General features: G+C 35.7%; 2 protein-coding genes across 3 annotated transcripts; one reads left to right on the top strand and one right to left on the bottom strand.

The window, feature by feature from the left end:
• The first annotated feature begins 2215 nt into the window (after nucleotides 1-2215).
• nudt3b (nudix (nucleoside diphosphate linked moiety X)-type motif 3b) lies at nucleotides 2216-14489 on the top strand. Of its 2 annotated transcripts, XM_048199192.1 has the most exons (6): nucleotides 2216-2524; nucleotides 4301-4411; nucleotides 8586-8630; nucleotides 8748-8832; nucleotides 11142-11177; nucleotides 11369-14489. In XM_048199192.1, exons 1-6 carry the CDS (start codon nucleotides 2426-2428, stop codon nucleotides 11563-11565), a joined length of 573 nt encoding a protein of 190 aa, XP_048055149.1. In that variant the 5' UTR covers nucleotides 2216-2425; the 3' UTR covers nucleotides 11566-14489. The 2 variants fall into 2 exon arrangements, with proteins under 2 accessions (XP_048055149.1, XP_048055150.1); XM_048199193.1 differs by lacking the exon at nucleotides 11142-11177 and having other exon boundaries at nucleotides 2219-2524.
• Nucleotides 14490-17775: 3286 nt separating this feature from the next.
• On the bottom strand, nucleotides 17776-21330 carry LOC125273642 (40S ribosomal protein S10). The gene is made up of 6 exons (XM_048199194.1): nucleotides 21209-21330; nucleotides 20287-20436; nucleotides 18551-18725; nucleotides 18150-18227; nucleotides 17999-18054; nucleotides 17776-17854 (listed from the first exon to the last, which is right to left on the bottom strand). Exons 1-6 carry the CDS (start codon nucleotides 21311-21313, stop codon nucleotides 17813-17815), a joined length of 606 nt encoding a protein of 201 aa, XP_048055151.1. The 5' UTR covers nucleotides 21314-21330; the 3' UTR covers nucleotides 17776-17812.
• Between the last annotated feature and the right edge of the window lie 27 nt (nucleotides 21331-21357).

Raw genomic sequence — 21357 nt, forward strand, 5'->3', positions numbered from 1 at the left:
TGAAGGTCCAAATGTCAGTTTCAGTGCAGCTTCAAAGAGCTCTACATGATCCCAGACGAGGAATAAGGGTCTTATCTAGAGAAACCATCGGCCATTTTCTAAAATTTTTTTTAAAATGATATACTTTTTAACCACAAATGCTCGTCTTGCACTGCGATGCGCCACGCATTACGTAATCACGTTGGAAAGGTCACGTGTGAGATTTTCTCCTCCAACTTCAAAATCATCCGACTTCGTTGTTTTACCTTTTTTTGTAAAGGCCGTTTGACTTAGTCTTTACACGTTTGCTTTGTAAACACTTGCGCGGTACTTCCGCCTACATCACGCGTGACCTTTCCAACGCGATTACGTAATGCGTGGCGCATCGCAGAGCAGTGCAAGATGAGCATTTGTGGTTAATAAATATTTACATTTTTATTTTTTTCGCTAGAAAAGACGGTTATTCCTCGTCTGGGATCATGTAGAGCTCTTTGAAGCTGCACTGAAACTGACATTTGGACCTTCAACCCGTTGTTAACTGTTGAAGTCCACTATATGGAGAAAAATCCTGGAATGTTTTCCTCAAAAACCTCGACTGAAGAAAGAAAGACATAAACATCTTGGATGACATGGGGGTGAGTAAATTATAAGGAAATATTCATTATGAAGTGAATTAATCCTTTAAAAATCAAACACTGAAATGTATTAATATTGCCAACAATATGTAAAATACACAACCCACTTAATTTTTTACAGCATCATTCCTTAAAGGACTGTTTGCATTACAGGGATCAGCTCAAGGTTTTCCACACCCAAGTGCTTATGGAATATTTATGATTTAATCATCTGGCTGCGTACATGACAGATCACAACAGTGACAATAAGCTATGGTTCTCAAGGATTCAAATGTACAACTTTTCAGGGCACTAAAAAGTTCGATTTACATACTCCCTTGGTATCTTGAGTGAGATACATACATATATGTGCAATCTAAATCATGGCCCATATTAATCCTCCTTAAACACTTCAGGATTGTATTTTCTGCATTCAAGTCCTCATAACTTCAGAATTCTGAAATATTCACCTCAGGTATTACGGTGACATGAAGAGACAGCAAAAGCCCAAGACAATGTCAATAGTAGAAATACCCTTTATTCTGCAATGATCGTCCGTGTAGCAGTAAACGCCTATATAGGCGTACTGTGTGTGTGACATTTTATTAATACAATATTAGAGTTCTAAAATGTGTATTAGATTTATAGACTGTTCATGTATAATGTGTGTTGATCTTAATAAAAAATACTTTTTCAAATTGTTTATGCATTTACATGTTTTACAATAATAACTGTTACTATAATCATAGAGTAGTCTGGTAGGCATTATGTTGGTAAAATGGATATATTTTGGGAGAAATATATATATATTATATATCCACTTCAATTTAAATACTAAATAAAATGCAGAGGTAATGTTTATATTTTTGGAGATATATCTATTTTTATAGAGTTTTAATCTGTATATTTCGTAATTAGTTGTCATTGTTAATATTGTTTATTTGTATACTTATTGGTTATAATGATTTTGTTTTTATTTTAATTGTGAGAGATGTTATACATAGTATTATGTAATGATTTGATGGTATAGAGTCCAAGACAAAGTTACTGTGTACTTTTAATCAATACTGATTTTATCAACTTAATAATATTATAACAATTATTCTTAAAATAATTGTCTAAAATATCAATAATAAATTAATCATATTATGTATATTCTGTAAAATATTTTAATTAATTTATATCAAATACGATTTATATCAAATTAATATTGTTACAACAACTATTGTTAATGTTAATGTAACTATCATATTATGTATATTCTGTAAAATATTTTAATTAATGTTATTAAATTAATTAATTAATACTAAATACGATTTATATCAAATTAATATTGTTATAACAACTATTGTTAATGTTAATGTAACTATAATAAATTAATCATATTATGTATATTCTGTAAAATATTTTAATTAATGTTATTAAATTAATTAATATTAAATACGATTTATATCAAATTAATATTGTTATAACAACTATTGTTAATGTTAATGTAACTGTAATAAATTAAATAAACAAATAAAAAACATTTATAATTAATAACAATAGCATGTATACAATGAACAGATTACTAAGCGCAATTTCATATCCGCAGTCCTTATTCTCTAAAACCTAGAACGCGCCTTTTATCAGTATGCGCCGTGCAGGTTGCGCACATCCCGTAGCGGTTTCGATAATGGCGTCTGTCTCCGAGATGCGCTCGGCTTTGGAAAAATGAAGCGTAGAAGAGTCTATTTTCAGTGATTCACGCGGGGTTTCCATTTCGCGGACTTTGCCTCTCTATCCGCGCGGCAGGTTCAGGTTCCGATCTCAGTCGTGACGCCCAGCCCGAGATGATGAAGCTCAAGTCGAACCAAACGCGCACCTATGATGGAGACGGGTACAAGAAGCGGGCCGCCTGCCTGTGCTTCAGGAACGAGACCGAGCAGGAGGTGAGTAACGGTGCCGGTGGAACGGGCCGCCGGGAGAGCGCGCGATGCTCGCGCCTCTCAACGCGTCAGCTGGTGAATCTCAAACGCTTTGGCAGCGCGTTAGCGGCGTGCTATCAGCGGTTAGCCCGGGACTCGTTAGCGGAGTTGGCCTAGCATTAAACGACGCGACGAGCGGTAATCAATGAAGCGTCAGTGCGAACGCGCGACTCGGTGACAGCTTGATTGATTCATTGACATTCATCTGATGTGGGATTGTGCTAAATCTCAGTTGAGATAAGACTTTATTGTGTGCTGGTACTATGGTAACCATGTCCAAAAAACATGGTAATGCTATTGTTTTTCCTTGAACACCACTAACAAGAAAAGTACCATGGTATATCCGATGGTAAAAGTGTTTTGAAATATACCATGGTACTGAAATTCATATGAATTTGGTGCTCTGTATGGTTTTCCCATACTCCCAGTACTTCCAAGAATACCATGGTACATCTCCAACATAGTATGTATCATCTAATACCATAGCTCTTTATAAACTAAACCACTTCAATTGTTTTAAAACACAATTCAGATTGGTAAAATGAGAAATTCCAGTTGTGACTAAAAATAATGGCAGCATTTATATTATAATTTTTTCTTAAATGCACATCATGAGATCAAATGTGATCCCAAATTCCATGGATTTCATTTTACATAAAATGTGAGTAACAAATCAGGATTTAGAAAGGCAAAAACAAGAGGAAATTTTGTTATGTCAGCCATTTTTATAAATTGTTCATTATGGAAAACTGTTGAACGTTCACATTTAGGATCATACTACACATATCTTTATAAATGAGACCCCTGATGTTTACAAAAATGCTGAAATTACTTCTATTGTATGAAATATTTACTCAAAAATTGTCGGCAGATTTTGATCTGACACATCGCTTCTGTTAAAGGATTAGTTCACTTTCAAATAAAAATTTCCTGATCATTTACTCACCCCCATGTCACCCAAGATCTCTTTCTTCAGTCAAAAAGAAATTAAGGTTTCTGATGAAAACAGGATTTTTCTCCATATAGTGGACTTCAATGGAGTCCAAGCGGTTGAAGGTCAAAATATGAGGAATAAGAGTCTTATCTAGAGAAATCATCACTCATTTTCTTTGAACTAGCTCTCTTCTTCTTCTTCTTCTCTATTAGAATTCCAGCAGTGTAGACACTGCTAAGTGTATTACTGCCCTCCGCAGGTCAAAGTTTGAACTAATTGTTATATACTTGCACTAGCATATTGTATATGACAATTTAGTTCAAACTTTGACCCGTGGAGGGCAGTAATACACTTAGAAGTGTGCTGGAATTCAAATAGAGAAGAAGAGAGCTAGTTCAAGATGAGCATTTATGGTTAAAACGTATAAAAAATGTAAAAAAATTTAGAAAATGAGCGATGGTTTCTCTAGATAAGACCCTTATTTCTCGTCTGGGATCGCTGTAAACTGTAATTTTGACCTTCAACCGTTTGGGCTCCATTGAAGTCCACCATATGGAGAAAAATCCTGGAATGTTTTCCTCAAAAACCTTCATTTCTTTTCGACTGAAGAAAGAAAGACATGAACATCTTGGATGACATGGAGGTGAGTAAATTATCAGGAAATTTTAATTTGAAAGTGAACTAATCCTTTAATGAGCACTGGCCAATGATTATTTCACGATGGCCTATTATTAATTGGCCTGTCCGGTATATTGTTCAGTCACTGACTTTGATAGGCTGATATCTTGTAATATGTGTCCACACAGGTGTTATTGGTGAGCAGCAGCAGACATCCAGACAAATGGATCGTTCCTGGAGGAGGAATGGAGCCTGAGGAAGAGCCCAGCGTAGCTGCTGCCAGAGAAGTCTGTGAAGAGGTTTGACTTTTTTTTTTTTTTTTTTTTTTTTTTTTTCAGCACATGCACTCTAGGATTATCATGCTCAACGTTTTATAAAAGGAAATGGATCATTGAGGTTCCACACACCGTTTGTAGGCGATCTCGTTGATTTGTTATGATTTTACAGTACTTGTGCTTCATAGGTTTTTATGGCCAATGTGCATAAAATATAGCATTTATGTTCACCCAAAATGAAAATAATATCATTTATTACGTACCCTCATGCCGTTCTACACCCGTAGGACCTTCGTTCATCTTCAGAACACAAATTAAGATATTTTAGTTGAAATCCGATGGCTCCGTGAGGCCTTCATAGGGAGCAATGACATTTCCTCTCTCAAGCTCCATAAAGGTACTAAAAACATATTTAAATCAGTTCATGTGAGTACAGTGGTTCAATATTAATATTATAAAGCAACGAGAATATTTTTGGTGCGCCAAAAAAACAAAATAACGACTTATATAGTGATGGCTGATTTCAAAACACTGCTTCAGGAAGCTTCAGAGCCATCAGTATACAAGTCGTTATTTTTTGTTAGTTGTTTTTTTGGCGCATCAAAAATATTCTTGTCACTTTATAATATTAATATTGAACCACTGTACTCACATGAACCGATTTAAATATGTTTTTAGTACCTTTATGGATCTTGAGAGAGGAAATGTCATTGCTGGCTATGCAGGCCTCACGGAGCTATCGGATTTCAACTAAAATATCTTAATTTGTGTTCTGAAGATGAACGAAGGTCTTACGGGTGTGGAAAGGCATGAGGGTGACTAATAAATGACATTATTTTCATTTTTGGGTAAACTAACCCTTTAAATGCACACTTATTTTTAATTTCTAGCTTTAAATTTCAGTGGAATGACCAATAGGCCTGATCATTTTAAAATGGCCAAATACCATCTAATTAAAGGATTAGTCCACTTTCAAATAAAATTTTCCTGATAATTTACTCACCCCCATGTCATCCAAGATGTTCATGTCTTTTTCTTCAGTCAAAAAGAAATGAAGGTTTTTGATGAAAACATTCCAGGATTTTTCTCCTTATAGTGGACTTCAATGGACTCCAGACGGTTGAAGGTCAAAATTACAGTTTCAGTGCAGCTTCAAAGAGCTTTAAACGATACCAGACGAGGAATAAGGGTCTTATCTAGCGAAACGATCAGTCATTTTCAAAAAAAATGTAAATGTATATGCTTTATATAAACAAATGATCGCCTTTGTAAGTGCTTCCGCTTTCCGTATTCTTCAAAAAGCTTACGCTGCTTGTCCTACGCCTTCCCTATTCTACTTATGGGAAAAAATGGAACTGCCGCTGCGTTCGTTCCATAAGTACAATAGGGAAGGCATAAGATTTTTGAAGAATACGGAAATGCGGTTTTGGCACAAGCTCTTGGAAGGCGATCGTTTGTTTATATAAAGCATATACATTTACATTTTTCGAAAATGACCAATCGTTTCGCTAGATAAGACTCTTATTCCTCGTCTGTTATCGTTCAAAGCCCCTTGAAGCTGCACTGAAACTGTCATTTTGACCTTTAACCGTTTGGACTCCTTTGAAGTCCACTATATGGAGAAAAATCCTGGAATGTTTTCCTCAAAAACCTTCATTTCTTTTCGACTGAAGAAAGAAAGACATGAACATCTTGGATGACATGGGGGTGAGTAAATTATCAGGAAATTTTTATTTGAAAGTGGACTAATCCTTTTTAATTGCCTGACCGATGTATTAGACCATGTTCAGACTGCCAGAGTTTTTACATATCCAGATTTTATCCAGATGGGTTTTTGACAGCAAAAAAAAAAAAAAAACACACACATGGAATCAGATTTTTTTCAAGTCTGATTATAACCACATATAGAGGTGGTTTGAAATGGAATTCCAATCAGATTTTTACAGAGGCATCTCAGACGCTTCAGCTGCTCAAATTGCATTTCAGACTGTCTTTTGCGTCACTCTTAACAAGACACACAATGGTAACGTCAAAACGGGTGACGGAAATGCCAGAAGTATTTATATAGTGTTCAAATGTCCAAAGATTTCGGCATTTTCCTGAAACTTGACAGGGAAATTAACCCGAAATCACTCTTAAAACGTTTGGCTTAGTGCGATTATGAAATCGCACCGCTTGCGATTTATTTTATTTTCATGCACAGTTTGTCAGTGAAGCACGGCTTTGTGATCAGTAGTAAATGCTGCTCCATCTGAAAGCACTGTGAGTTTGAGTCGCTTATAACGTGCATTTGATAAAGCAACATGTCAAACATCTTTCCAGACTTGAGAAGCATTTATGAACCTCTTTTCGAACAAAAAACAACATTTAATAACATGTTTTTACTCCAAATTCACTTCATGTCAGTTGAGTCTTTGAAATAATATACACAGAATAATACACAAAAATACTCAGAATAAGGCGCACAACAAATTATTTCATAGTATTCTATACAGTGATAAAGGCTATATCGATTAATTTTGCATTATAAATATACTTTATTATCATGAAAATACCTAAGACGAACTCTGATATACCATAAATTGTCGTAGTCGTGTGTTTATTAGACATGTTTAATAAATCAAAGTGTTTCAATCTTCTGTTGATTTAGCTACAGCAATGGAGTTTCTGTGTGAGAGCGCCCTCTGGCTTTCAGATGGAGCTGTGCTTCACTGACAAGCAGCGCATTAAAAAAATCGCAGCCAGTTGCCAAATCGCATGCAATTTAATTTTGATCAATCGTGCGGCCCTAGAGAGCGAGATGATGCACCTCCATTTTTCCTGCATCCATTTTGAAAGTCACTTGCAATTAATAGTGCTGACAGTCTGCCTGAAAAGATCTGATTTGAGAACAAAATCGATTTGGCTACAGTCTGAGCATAGCCATTATACTAACAATAACTGTAGTAACTCTGATGTTTTGGCATATTTTTTTTTTCTTGATCCAACATGCAAACATGGAAACTCTAGGTTTTCTCTCTGCTGACACTTAACCTATGGGGTTTCTCATAAAGAGAAGTGATAATGTTCCATCAGCTGAGATCTGCCACACTCTCTTTCTTTCGCTGGCCACCTGACAGACGGCGAACATGCTGCTCATTCTGCCGTGACGATCGCCTTACAGTTTTAAAGGGCATTACACTCAGATTAAGAGCTGCTCTTCACACCTCAACTACCAGACAGTAGCCAAGAGTGACCGCGGACGTACTATAAACGTACTATGACACAATGCCATCAGCGTTCAGCGGGACCACATTTGTGGGATTGTCCTGAAGTCTAAGACCACATGAAAAATGAAATGGGATGATGATAAATTAGTATAGAATATTTCAGATTCTGCATTCCTAAGTGACTAACCACATTTAAGTAAATGAGTGTTGTTGATCATGTGACTCTTTGGACAGGTGGTCAGATGTCCTTGCTTACATTGAAGCTTAAGATGCAGGAGATCATGAACATCAGGTTTCCTGAGTGTCATTAAAGCAAAAGAGTCTCACATTGTTATCCTGATTATATCATTTGAAATAATAAAACGGTACACTATATCGTTCAGAAGTTTGGGGTCAATAAGATTTGTTTATTTTTGAGAGAGAGAAATTAATACTTTTTATTTAGCAAGAATGCATTAAATTGATCAAAAGTGACAGTAAAGACATTTATAATGTCACAAAAGATTTATATGATGCTGTTTTGAAATTTTGCAGATTTGGTGAGCATAAGAGACATCTTTCAAAAAGATTTTAAAAAAAAAAATCCCAAACTTTTGAACGGTAGTGTATATTAAATTTTAAAAATAAATGTAATAGCATATTCACTAGTGGTCTCAGCCATTTGGACCACCGTTTTATAATCAGGATTAAATTTAGACCACGTTTGACGGCAATCAACTACTCAAGTTGAGGTCAGCCACCATGTTGTGTACATGACATTTGGCCTAAAGAGCGTCACGATGGATCGCTATCACTCAGGATGGGTGTAGACTGTCACTGGCTGAAGAAGGCCTTCATGTTCCTACTTGAGTTCGCCACTACATCAAAACAAACTGTCTTTTCCTGACCTCTGAAAACATATCAGCTGTCAGATTCCCACATACTGTCAGTCAGCAAACTGAAGGACTTCACATTATAATGACTGTCTCTTAAAATTCTTTGTTTTATAGGCTGGTGTCAAGGGCACTTTAGGAAGACTAGTAGGAATATTTGAGGTACGTAGAAGTACTACGAGCAAGCATGGTGTTCTATAAAAGCTGAACAATTATTGTTAAGCATTTAAAATGTTGTGCTGCTTGCCATAACTATTTTAATGTTTTTTTTATACTCAGAATCGGGATAGGAAACACAGAACGTATGTCTACGTTCTCATTGTAACCGAAGTTCTGGAAGATTGGGAGGATTCAGTAAACATTGGTTAGTACTTCTGAATAATACACTGTCCTTCAAAGTTTGGGCTTGGTAAGATATTTAAAATATCACCAAATACACAGTAAAACAGCAATATTGTGAAATATTATTACAATTTAAAATAACTTTTTTTTTTTTTTTTTTATATATTGTAAAATGTAATTTATTCCTGTGATCAAAGCTGAATTTTCAGCATCATTACTCCAGTCTTCAGTGTCACATGATCCTTCAGAAATCATTCTAATATGATGATTTGCTGCTCAAGAAACATTTCTGATTATTATCAATGTTAAAAGCAGTTGTGCTGCTTCATATTTTTGTAGAAACTGATACATGTTTTTTTCAGGATTCTTTGATGAATAGAAAGTTCAAAAGAACAGCATTAATTTGAAATAGAAATCTTTTGTAACATTATAAACGTCTCTACCGTCACCTTTGATCAATTTAATGCATTCTTGCTAATTAAAAGTATTCATTTATTTAAAAACAAATTTGAACGGTACATCTAGAGTCAGCCTCAACCACACTTTACATGCATAATATTTGCTGGTTAAAGGTCAATAATCTAGTAGAATAATCAACCAGACTAAGAAATGCATGTTCTTTTCCTGTTATTCCTCTGTGGAAATACTGGAGATGTTTGCATTTGTTTCTCGTAGTACTCAGATGTGTGTGTGTGTGTGTGTAATAAATAAATAAATAAATAAATAAATAAATAATAAAATAATATAATATAATATAATATAATATAATATAATATAATATAATATAATATAATATACAGGATTTCCCACGCACCTTGAAAGTACTTGGATTTCAGACACATGAATTCAAGGCCTGGAAAGTACTTGAAAACAAATATTGGTCCTTGAAAGTGCTTGAATTAAATTTGAAATAAATTTTATGAAAATTATAACACGCCCCTCTTAGTCCTAGTATATTTGTTTTGGAATATTGTTTTGAAACCAAACAGATATCGCCCCCCATTGACTACCATAGTAGGAAAAATAATTACTATGGTAGGGGCGAGATCTGTTTGGTTACTGACATTTTTCCAAATATCTTTCCTTGTGTTCAGCAGAACAAAGAAACTTGAGAATGAATAAATGATGACAGAATTTTCATTTTTGGGTGAACTAACCCTTTAAAAAGTCAGAATTGCATGATTATAAAGCCACAATTGTGTCTTATAAAGTCAGAATTGTGATATATAAATTGCAGTTCTGATTTTTTTTTTTTTTTTTCTCAGAATTGCAAGCTTATATCTATAATATATTGTATATATTCTGACTTTAAGCCACAATTACGATCCATATAATCCTTTTTTTTTTTTTCACTCAATTGCAAAATGTATTTTTATAATATTCTCTCTATATTATAATGTTTTTACTCAAGTAATGATTCATAAAAAATGAAAACCAAAACTAGTATGGAATAATTGTTAACATTAGGGATAAGAAAGCTGCAAACGGTTTTAATATATTTCCAAAATTAATGTACAAATGATTCTGTACCTCTTCCGGGTTAAAATGGATGCAAATGCAATAGGAGGATTAAAATGTTAAGTACTGTAAGAGGTCTTTCATGGCCCTCCATATGTGATGTGAATTTGATAGGTGCTTGATATAAAATAAACAGTGCTTTAAAGTCCTTGAATCTGGTGTTCATGAAAGAGTGGGAACCCTGTGTGTAATAAATATATATATATATATATATATATATATATATATATATATATATATATATATATATATATATACATACAATATGTGTATATATATGTGTGTGTGTGTGTATATATGTGAAAGAATATTTCTTTACATTGTATATAATGAATAAAGTGCACACATGACACGCAATTCAGATTAACACAGACATGTGGCAGTGTTTAAGCAACATTTACATCATGTGTATCTCAATTAAGACCCAATTCTATTTAAAGGGTTAGTTCACCCAAAAATGAAAATTCTGTCATTAATTATTCACCCTCATGTCGTTCCAAACCCATAAGACCTTCGTTCATCTTCAATTTTATGAAGCGACGCACCATGACGCATGCACGTTGTGTTGATACGAGAGCAGGCATATCTTGGACATAAATATTTTGTTAATTAAGTGGTACATTTTTTTTTTCACAAACAAAGCATTTGCGTCATTTCATAAAATTGAGGTTAAACCACTGGAGTCACAGGGATTACTTTAATGATGTCTTTACTACCTTTCTGGACCTTGAAAGTGGTAGTTGCATAGGCTGTCAATGGAGGGACAGAAAGCTCTCATATTTCATTAAAAAGATCTTCATTTGTGTTCTAAAGATGAACGAAGGTCTACAGGTGTGGAACAGCATGAAGGTGAGTAATTAATCACAGAATTTTAATTTTTGAGTGAATTAACCCTTTAATATCAGAATATTCTTATGAGTGCCACTGGGATTTGCAAGTGTGTAAAACCTTGAAAGGTCCTAAAATCAAAAGATTTTGATTGACTCACACACAATTGCATTGTGCTGGCTAACATCAACCCATCTTTTTTGTTTTGACAGGGAGAAAACGGGAATGGTTCAAAATTGACGATGCCATAGAAGTATTGCAGTGTCACAAACCAGTACAGGCCACTTACTTCACGGCTCTACAGGAAGGCTGTCTGAACAGTAACGGGACGCCCCTGGTGGCAACGATAGGCGAAGACATGTCGCCCACCTACAGCATTAATCAGAGCTCCGTCTCTGATGTCAGATAACTAATACAAAACACAGACACTCCGGATGCTTCCACCACTCTTGCTCTTACTTTCATTATTCTGTTCTTATTTGCATTCTTTTTCTTTAAAAAAAGACACAAAAACAACGGTTTGCCAAGGCTTTTTGAAGGTGGCAAAGGCGTCGAGTGTTGGTCGAATATTCGAAACGATGTTTTGTAAATGTAATACTTTTGCTTTTCCCTGTTTAATTCTCCTTTCATGCGGACTGTTGCATGAAACCCATGACCCACGTCCTTTTAGCGGCCCAAGTGTGCGATTAAACGAATGCAAGAACTACTTTTTACTGTTGTGATGTAAAAATATACACATGGTGCGTCAGCATGTGGCTTTCAGTATTTTTACACTTTGGATTTCCTCTGCGTGTGTATGTGCGAACGAGTGTTTCATTGCTTCTATTTCCGTGGTTGTGAGGGGAGCGTTTAGTCGTGTGAATGGTGGAACTGTGAGAACTTGATAGTTTTGCATGAACACTGGTATTTATTTGTCTAATGAGTTTGTGTGATGAGATGAATGTTTAACCTGTACTTCGTGTTAAATTGTTGCTCTTAACTTAACCATTTTTTGTCTTGCCATCTTGTAAATAACTTATGGGCCTCCAAAAAACACATTTAATTTATTCTAGTACCTGATTAGACTGGAGCGTAATTCTACAAACGCACACTTTTTAATTCAGAACATTTTTTCCAATCGGCTGATGTTTGAAGGACTTTTCAATCTAATATTGTAAAATCTACAATGGATCCTGTGTGTCATTTTGTGCCACTAGCAGCACCAATTAATTGCAACTGAATTGTTTGGACATTATTTTTGCAGTTCTGTTTGGTGATGCAGAAATGAAACACTTCCCCTTTAAGCAAACTGTGATATAATGGCGGTATGATTTTGTGCTGTTATGGTTATCTGTAGCACTTTTTGAAGTCAGCACGTCAACAAAATGGACTCGATTTACATTTTAATACACTTGCCTGGTTTCATCAGTGCACCATATTGTGCCGGCACAATTTGACTGCAAACGCATACTTTTCATGATCCAGTCGCTTCCAGATTTATTTTATTCCTCACCATATGGAAGTAAAATGGGTTGTGCATACAATGTTGACTTCAAGAAGTGCCACAGTAGATTGAATGGCCAATGAAATTGAGTAGCTTGGAAATCCACACAAGAAGATACACTTCAATTTTCAATGCAATCTGTTTGAAAAAACTATCGTAACGTTACCTGGCAATTTCCAAAAGCTTAACCGCGTGAAATCAAAATGGATTCTTTTTACTTTTTTAATGTGCTTAATGTATTATTGAGCATGACTAATTTCAGTTCATGTTATTCCATGTGGAAAAAGATGCCATCAAGAATGAGCAATTGATCTTCGGAAGAAATTAAGCCATTTATCTTTTCTTATGGAATATACTGTTCCGCTCCGAAATGCATCACATTAAGGAAGTAAAACGCTTTTATGTAGCAGATGTTTACATTTTGTTAATACCGTAACGGCTCTCAAATGACACCTAAAGAGCTGTTTGAATGAAGATGATTACATAGTTAATATTTTTAGTTTAATGCACTGTGCGTACATACAAAACTAGCTCTAGTGCGCACTAGCAGCGTACATACAGGACACGTTTCGCATCATGTTTTTGAGGACACTTTTGACAGATCTTCAGTAGACCCCTGAAATTGGTTCATTTTCCATTAGTAGATTTGGCCATTAATATTATTGTGACAATTGTTTTCTGGCCTTAATCTTGGATATTGAGATATTTTTGGTTGTTTAAACCTCTTTTAGAAGTGACCACATCTTCATCTACAACTCTTTAGATGCTTAACATTGCAAGATTTTGATCAACATGCACAGATTGTTTTAGTGTATAAAAACGTTTAAACATCCCTTTTTTTGAAATGCCGCTCTGTAAAGTGCTTGGAAAGCAGCGGTTGGTAAAATACTGTGAATCTTGAGCCACTGTAGTTAGAAAGATGTTTTGGTGTCTTTTCATTGCTCTTGTACAGATAAAAGGCAAAACGTCAAATTCGAGTGCTCGTGATTGCGACGTATAGATATGGTACACGTTAGGCTGGGAGTTTGATTTCCTCGAGACTGAACTGCATCGTTTCGCTCCTCTAGGAGTTTTAAGTGCATTTATGATGCAAGGTCCTTATTAAGTACATTTCTGATTCAAGATTTCATCTTTGCGTTGTTAGTCTGACTGCAAAGTGAGTAATGAACATACGTTTCTCAGTGATTTACGTTTACATGCCTTTGATTGATCGATATCTATCAACACTAATGTCATAGATTTTGCAGCTGATTGCAAGTCTTTCTCTTTCACTTTTAGTGTAGCATGTATTACTTAATCTGGACTGTTTTTTGATTGATATGTGATGACGGCCATAATAATGTACCCCTCAATGGCACAACAGCATATAAAAGAACAACTTCTGCATTGAGCGGAAGTGGTCCGAACCACCTTTAACCAACATCAGTGCTGTAAATGACCTTCTCTGAGCACGCTCATACTACAAAACAAGGATGTGAGATCTTAACTGCTGCATTTGAAGTACAAAACCATGTGAAATACTCATATCCTTTGACAAAAATCTCACGGAAAGCACCTTAAATTTGCCCTGCTTGTGACTCTGAATGTAAACTTTAGTAGATTGCATTTTATTTGGCCACATGAATAAAAGAGTTCGCCCTGGTATACGTGATGTAATTGGTTCAAATGGGATGTTGTAATTATGACTGAAATCTCCCAACGCTTCAAAACAAAAGCTGTGACCGTTTTTAGTTCCACAGCTGTACGCTTCACTGGAATATTTTGCTTTTTCATTTTGGGATTGTGAAATCAACCAGTATGAGAATGTAATATAAATGTGCCAACTAATAAACACCAGTATTTCACCTCAAGGTTTCAGTGAGTTTGTTCCCTCAAAAGTCAAATTTTTAATGGTTTAGTATGCTGCATATTCCTGATTCATGCAACATTGTTGAAAGTGTTGAAAGGTCACGCTTTAGCGGCAATATGTATGCGTGTAGATAGATATATATATATATATATACAGTTGTAAGAAAAATGTGAACCACATGCAGAATCTGTGCAAATGCATGTTATTTTTTATTTAGTACTGTCCTGAGTAAGGTATTTTACATAAAAGATGTTTACATAAAGTCCACAAGCCAAAAAACTAGCTGAATTTATTCAAATAACCCTGTTCAAAAGTTTGTTACCCATTGGTTCTCAATACTGTGTGTGGTTACCTGATGATCTACGACTGTTTTCTTGTTTTGTGATGGTTGTTCTGAGCAGTTAAACTGAGCTCTGTTCTTCAGAAAAATCCTCCAGGTGCTGCAGGTTCTTCAGTTTTCAAGGATTTTTTGCATATTTGAACTCTTTCCAGCAGTGACTGAATGATTTTAAGATCCATCTTTTCAAGGACAACTGAGGGACTCAAACACAACTATTAAAAAAGGTTCAAACATTCACTGATGCTCCAGAAGGAAACACGATGCATTAAGAGCTGGGGGGTGAAAACTTTTGAACAGGATGAAGTAGTCCATTTTTATTTTGAAATATTTTCATTTAGTACTGCCCTTCGGAAGCAACAGAAGATACTTGTATGTTTCCCAAAAGACAAATTAAGTACAATTTACCTTGATCTTCAAATTCAAAAAGTTTTTACCCCTGGCTCTTAATGCACCGGGTCTTATCTCAATAACAGTCACTGCTGGAAAGGGTTCAAATATGCGAAGAATCTGCAGGACCTGGAGGATTTTTGTGAACAGCAGCTCAGTTTAACAGTTCAGATAAAATAGGAGACTCATGAACAACCATCACAAAATAAAAAAAGTCAAAGATCACCCAGGTAACCACACAGAACCAATGGTTCCCAAACTTTCATTTTAATAAATTCAGCATTTTATGTCTTGTGGACTATAAACATCTTTTGTAAAATATCTTACTCAGAACAGTACTAAATAAAAAATAACATGCATTTTGTATGATCTCTCATATTTTGTTAAAATTATTCACATTTTCAGGTTCTGTAAGTGGTTCACATACTTTTTCTTGCAACTATATATTTTAAAGGTGCCCTTGAGTGATTTGAAAAAACATTTTAAATTGTTCCCTGATATCTACATAGAGGGTATGTGGCTTTTTTATGGCCGAAAATTGTCCAGATATGGTTTTACAGCTCCATTTATAACCCCACAAATAGCCCCTAGAATGAAAAGGTCTGTTTTTGCCTTATTTGGAAGGCTCATGAATAGTAATATGGTGCTCCGCTCTGATTGGCTGTTTCACTGTTCGGCTCCTTCCAGTAGCTCACACTGATAGCGAACAAATCTGTACTGTACGGCGTGAACGATGGAGAGTTTTGGTATTCAACCTTATATGTTTGAGCCTGTTTCTGACGAAGATGCAGATGTAGAGGAACAACCAATTTTGTTGCGATTGGCCATAGACGTTTCTGAGTGGTAAGTTAGTCTTTATTTTCAGTATGCACCTGCAAAACGTAACTGTTACGTCAATGGAACTAGCATATAGCGTTAACTTTACACTATAACTCATAACGTCAGTATTTGCAACTTTGTTTTTAGCATTGTAAAAAAAAAATAATTGTAATAATGTGTCGCTGTATGGTTTTACAATGATAGCTTCTTCACTTTGCAATAACAACTCTAAACAACGCAGACATCCCAAGTCTCCCGGAAGTTCCGGGAGTCTCCCGCATATTGATAGCGGCTCCCTGATGCCCGCAAATTAGTTAAAATCTCCCGGAATCTAGGGGGGGGTACCTCCCTGAAATGACTTTTTGCAGGTTGGGATGTCTGACAACGAACGAAAATTTGTTTCTAATATATTGACATTACCGATATGATTTTAAATTTGATTTATTTAGCCAACCAAAGTAAAGCATAGAAGACATTCCAAAAAAGCAGTGTCATGTTTACTACTCAGCTGCCGTAGTGTGATTACGATTTAGCTATTAGTAACAAAAACTTACATCGTCTATAAATATCTTTTTCCACAGGTGTACGCATACAAGTCATACAAGTTCTCAAAAATAAAAATATTTGAAAAAAAGTGACTAAATGTCTTGTCAAATGACTATCGTTTCAGTTTGAACGGTGTAGAAAGTTAGCTAGAAGGATCGAGTATCTGTAGCTATCTGTAAGCAAATAAACTAACATAGTTAGCTTCGGTGTAATATGTTGTTGGTTAAATATAGGTCAAATTATAATTATATCCGACAAAAGAGAATTGGCATATGTATCTACGGTTATGTTATAGATTTATATAACAAAGACAGTAATAAATTTTAACCTCACCATTAATAGTAGTTACGTAAACTTTGCTATTTGTTACTGTACTAGCATCTTGCATTAGATCTAGACAACACTGGGTACATGGTCGTTAATGTTGTTAGCTCACTAAGAAACTTTACATTTAATCAGAAATAGTTTCTACAGCCAAGATGTGGATAAAAGCACTACTTACTGCTTGCGGGAATATAGTTGGAATTACCCCTTTCTTCAGTGTCAAACGCTGAGCGAAGCCTGCTTGATATTGTCCCAGGTTAGAAAAGCTGTCCGTGGTGAAATGGGCAGAGCAAACTAACAACTTTGAGTTAAATTGTTCCGGTATCCGGTTATAGATAAACATCAGCCATGCCTTTTGACAGTTTTTTTCTGGAGGAAGACTATGAAAAGTTTTCACATCCCCTTCACAGCCTGGAACATAACATTTATTTCCATGATCTGCCATTTTCGCTGTTATCCTCGCTTGGCTTGTTTCTTCACTCTGCTTGCAGAACTTCCGATGATTCCGCTGGGCGGTTCCGCCTGGCCTGGATCATGAGCATATGCAAATATTGGGGGCGGAGTCCCCGACTGTTACGTAACAGTCGGTGTTATGTTGAGATTCGCCTGTTCTCCGGATGTATTTTAAACAAATGAGGTTTATATAAGAAGGAGGAAACAATGGGGTTTGAAACTCAGTGCATGTCTTTTCCATGTACTGAACTCTTGTTATTCAACTATGCTAAGGAAAATTCAATTTTTGATTCGAGGGCACCTTTAACAGATTCTTCAAAAACACAAAACAGGAAGAAAATTAAACCAACAAAGAATATTGCACTGAATGCATTCACAATTACCAGCAACCAATATACAAACGAGTCTGACACAAAAGTACTTTTGAAACTTTATTGTACAGATAATGTGGAAAATCACTGTGGCTGCTGTCCTCGGCCACGGCCAAAACCACCTCTCTGAAAAAAAAAAAAATTGGAGCACATGCAAAAAGTGAGTGTCACCTTTTCCATTTCCCAAGTGGATTATTCAAGCTTGCATTTTTGTAATCAAGTCACACACTGAAAATGCATTTTAAATAGTATTTAAACAGCAGTACTTACAAACTGGAATTCTGTGGCTGCACCTGCACCAGCCTCACCCTTCTTATCAGCGACGGCTGTAGGACAAACAGTTTTAGTTTAACACAATGCTGCACGTCGAGGCCACAGATAAAGATTACGCTGATGTCAACAGTATGTATTGTGTACGTACGTGGAGCTGCAGACCGCCTGTAAGCATCTCTGTCTCCCTCACCACGGGCCAGACGAGCCGGTCTCTCTCCCTCAAGACCTGAAAAACACCACGTTTGATTTAGTAAGGTCTTTGAAATGGACTGGCTTTGTTTGCAACCATTTATAGGTCACACTCCAAATAGGAGCGAAATTAGTCAATGCACTATATTCAAGACATAACATAGCTTTCTAGTAGTAATGATTTTTAAAGATTGAGTTCTATGATCTACTTTTTATGTCATTGAATGGAAAAGATGTGGATATTCTACAAAAATTGCATGGAAAACAAACAAGTTTATGGGTTTGGAACATCATGAAGGTGCAAAATAACCAGTTTCGATTTGAAAAGCTTTTTAGGTGAGGAAACAATGACCATCTTACCCTTGGGACGAGGTCTGGCGGTCTCTGGGCGGGTCTGGCGGCGGAGGGTGGCGGGGACGATCTCCGGGGGCAGGTGGAGGAAGTCCCGCAGGTACTGGATGCCCTCATTGGTCAGGTACCAGTAGAAGTGGCGCCAAGCAAACTGCTCTTTCACGTACCCACATGACTTCAGAGACTGGGAAGGCAAAAGTGTTTCAATATACTATGGAATATAGAATCGATAATAGAAGATAATGAAAATCATAGGACAACGAATATCATTTTTCGCATCTGCCCTCCGTGCACAGAAAACTTCCACTAGTTGCATCAAATTACAGCACTGAATAACGCATTTCTATTTACAAAATGTAACTAAAAACAGCGGAAGAAACAAAGTGAGCTGCTGCAGGAAAGGTACGTGATCTAAGCTGCCCAAAACATGAGAATTCTTCAAGCTTCAAGCTAATGCATAAGCGTAATGTTGTGACATGGCTTTCCCTGTCATGTGCTTTGCCATTTTCTCATTTTTGTTGCGTTTGTTACTGAGAAGAAAGTGCACAGCACATACATTTACATATTCATCTTAATGCACTCAGCAGTGCGGGTGGCGTCAGATGTCTGATTACAGTATAATCGCTGCTCACGTATTTCAAACTTCGCTTTACCACTAAACGAAGAATGGAAAAGAACTTCGTTTGAAGTATATCGGGGCCTTAAGAGTGAATGTGTGTTCCTGCAGAACATTCCTCTTATCTGTTAACTAGGGGTGGGAGAAAAAAAAAAAATAAATAATAATAATAACAGTATCGATCCATCGATGCATCGCGATTCTCTCTCTAATGATTCTAGATCGATTCTAAAAAAAAATTAAGACAAAACTGGCTGATTAGGCTAACGTTACATTAATTTTGTGACATAAAACCATTTTGAGACGCAAGTACATTAAACCACGTACATCAAGTACTTAAAACCACTGTGCACGACTCCGTGTAAGTGGTTTAATGTACTTGCGTCTCAAAATGGCTTTATGACGCAAAATTAACGTAACGTTAGCCTGAACACAGCCAATTTGTGTCTTAAGATATTAAATGGACAGGACAAACCACATTACTTATTATATTTCAGAAGAGATCTGTGTGTGAATGCAACTTAGATCGCTGTCTATGAACAAAGAAATGACAGTAAACGTGAGAAAGAAAACGTTCAGATAATCTTAAATACTGAAAGCACTCTTTGTTTATTGCTTGTAATCTGTTTCGTTGCTCCTCATTATTTGCTACTTGCTTGTATGTTTTGAAGTTATATTAGTTTAAAATTCTTAAGATACAATTGTTTTAATTATTTTCTCAACTTGTAATTATTTTAAAAAGGTTGTCAAAATAATTAAGAAAAAAAGTAGATCAAGAATCATTTTAGAATCGCATCATGAGAAGACTAAAGATTCCCACCCCTACTGTTAACACGGAGTTCGTTTTTTTTGGTTTTGGTTTTTCTTTATTATCTTCATTTTTAATGTAGGGATTTAAACTGTCCTTTTGCTTTATAGCTATTTTGCATATACACACACATGTTTTCATAGCATTCAACTGCCACGTTTGTTTGAAGGAATAAATAGTGTTTTTTCAAAAAAAAAAAAAAAAAGTATCTGATTAATCAAAGAAATATCAGCCAACTAATCAATTATCAAAATAACAGTTAGTTGCAACCCTACAATATACAGTCACAGTCACTGATTGGTCCATTAACGAAGGACTCACCTGCATCGCCTTCATCACGTGAAGGTTGGGTACGTTCTTGTCAGCGAGCTCTGGATGTTTTGCAAGATGCACATCTTTTTTGGCCACCATGACGCCCTCTTTGAAGAGGAGCTCATAGATAGCAATGCGGTTCTTCTTGGGCATCAACATCTGCCGAGAGAAAAAAAAAACAATCATGAGCATGACATGCATTCATACGTTTTATGATATTTACATTATGCATTTGGCAGATGAGACTTGCATTGCATTCAATGTATATTTATATAGAAACAAACTTTTAAGCCAACATTTGAGACCTTAGTTTTACCATAAACACCATTGGTATATCTTACAGAATCATTTGCATAATATATGACAAACAGTACCATGGTATATTGTTCAAAACACCCTACTATTTCTATCAGTTGTCATCACTAAATCAACGCAGAACCACATACAAGGAAGTACTGCTGTAGTAGTGATGGTAATATCATGGTATTACACGACTATCATATTAAAGTATCGTATTATGTACATGTTAGTAACTTACCATGGCTAAAAGAAAAAACATGGTAATAGCATGGTACTTTTAGTAACATTATGCGACGACAGTTAAACGCCTAGATGCATTCACACTAATAACGGTTTCGGCATTTAATATATTTCTTTTCTGTAACAACAACAACAACACTAATAAATCTTTTATTCAATGTTATTTTCTCATTTCATGTTACTATGTTGACTTTATACCAGCCGTGAAACACTCTCGCGCCGCAGACACACATCCCGCCTTATATATAGTATTTCCCCTCTGAATATTTTCTCAAGACTGAGATATATTCATTATAAGGAGTTTATTTAAATGGAATTCGCTTGAAATAACACATAAAATAGTAAGATGATGAAGATTTTGAACGGATTTTTGGCTCTTGTTTCGGCCTACCTTTACTCTTGCTGAGAGACCGGAGCCGGAAAGAACGTCATCAGCTGTTCTTCCTGTATTGTTTCGCTGCTCTTTATGCGTCACGTGTGAAGCGCGATGCGCCATCTAGTGAACTGGAGGTAGTATTAATTTCTCACAAAAGCGTTTAA

The sequence above is a fragment of the Megalobrama amblycephala genome, linkage group LG8 (genome assembly GCF_018812025.1).
Source record: "Megalobrama amblycephala isolate DHTTF-2021 linkage group LG8, ASM1881202v1, whole genome shotgun sequence".
In the NCBI taxonomy this organism is placed as follows: Eukaryota; Metazoa; Chordata; class Actinopteri; order Cypriniformes; family Xenocyprididae; genus Megalobrama; species Megalobrama amblycephala.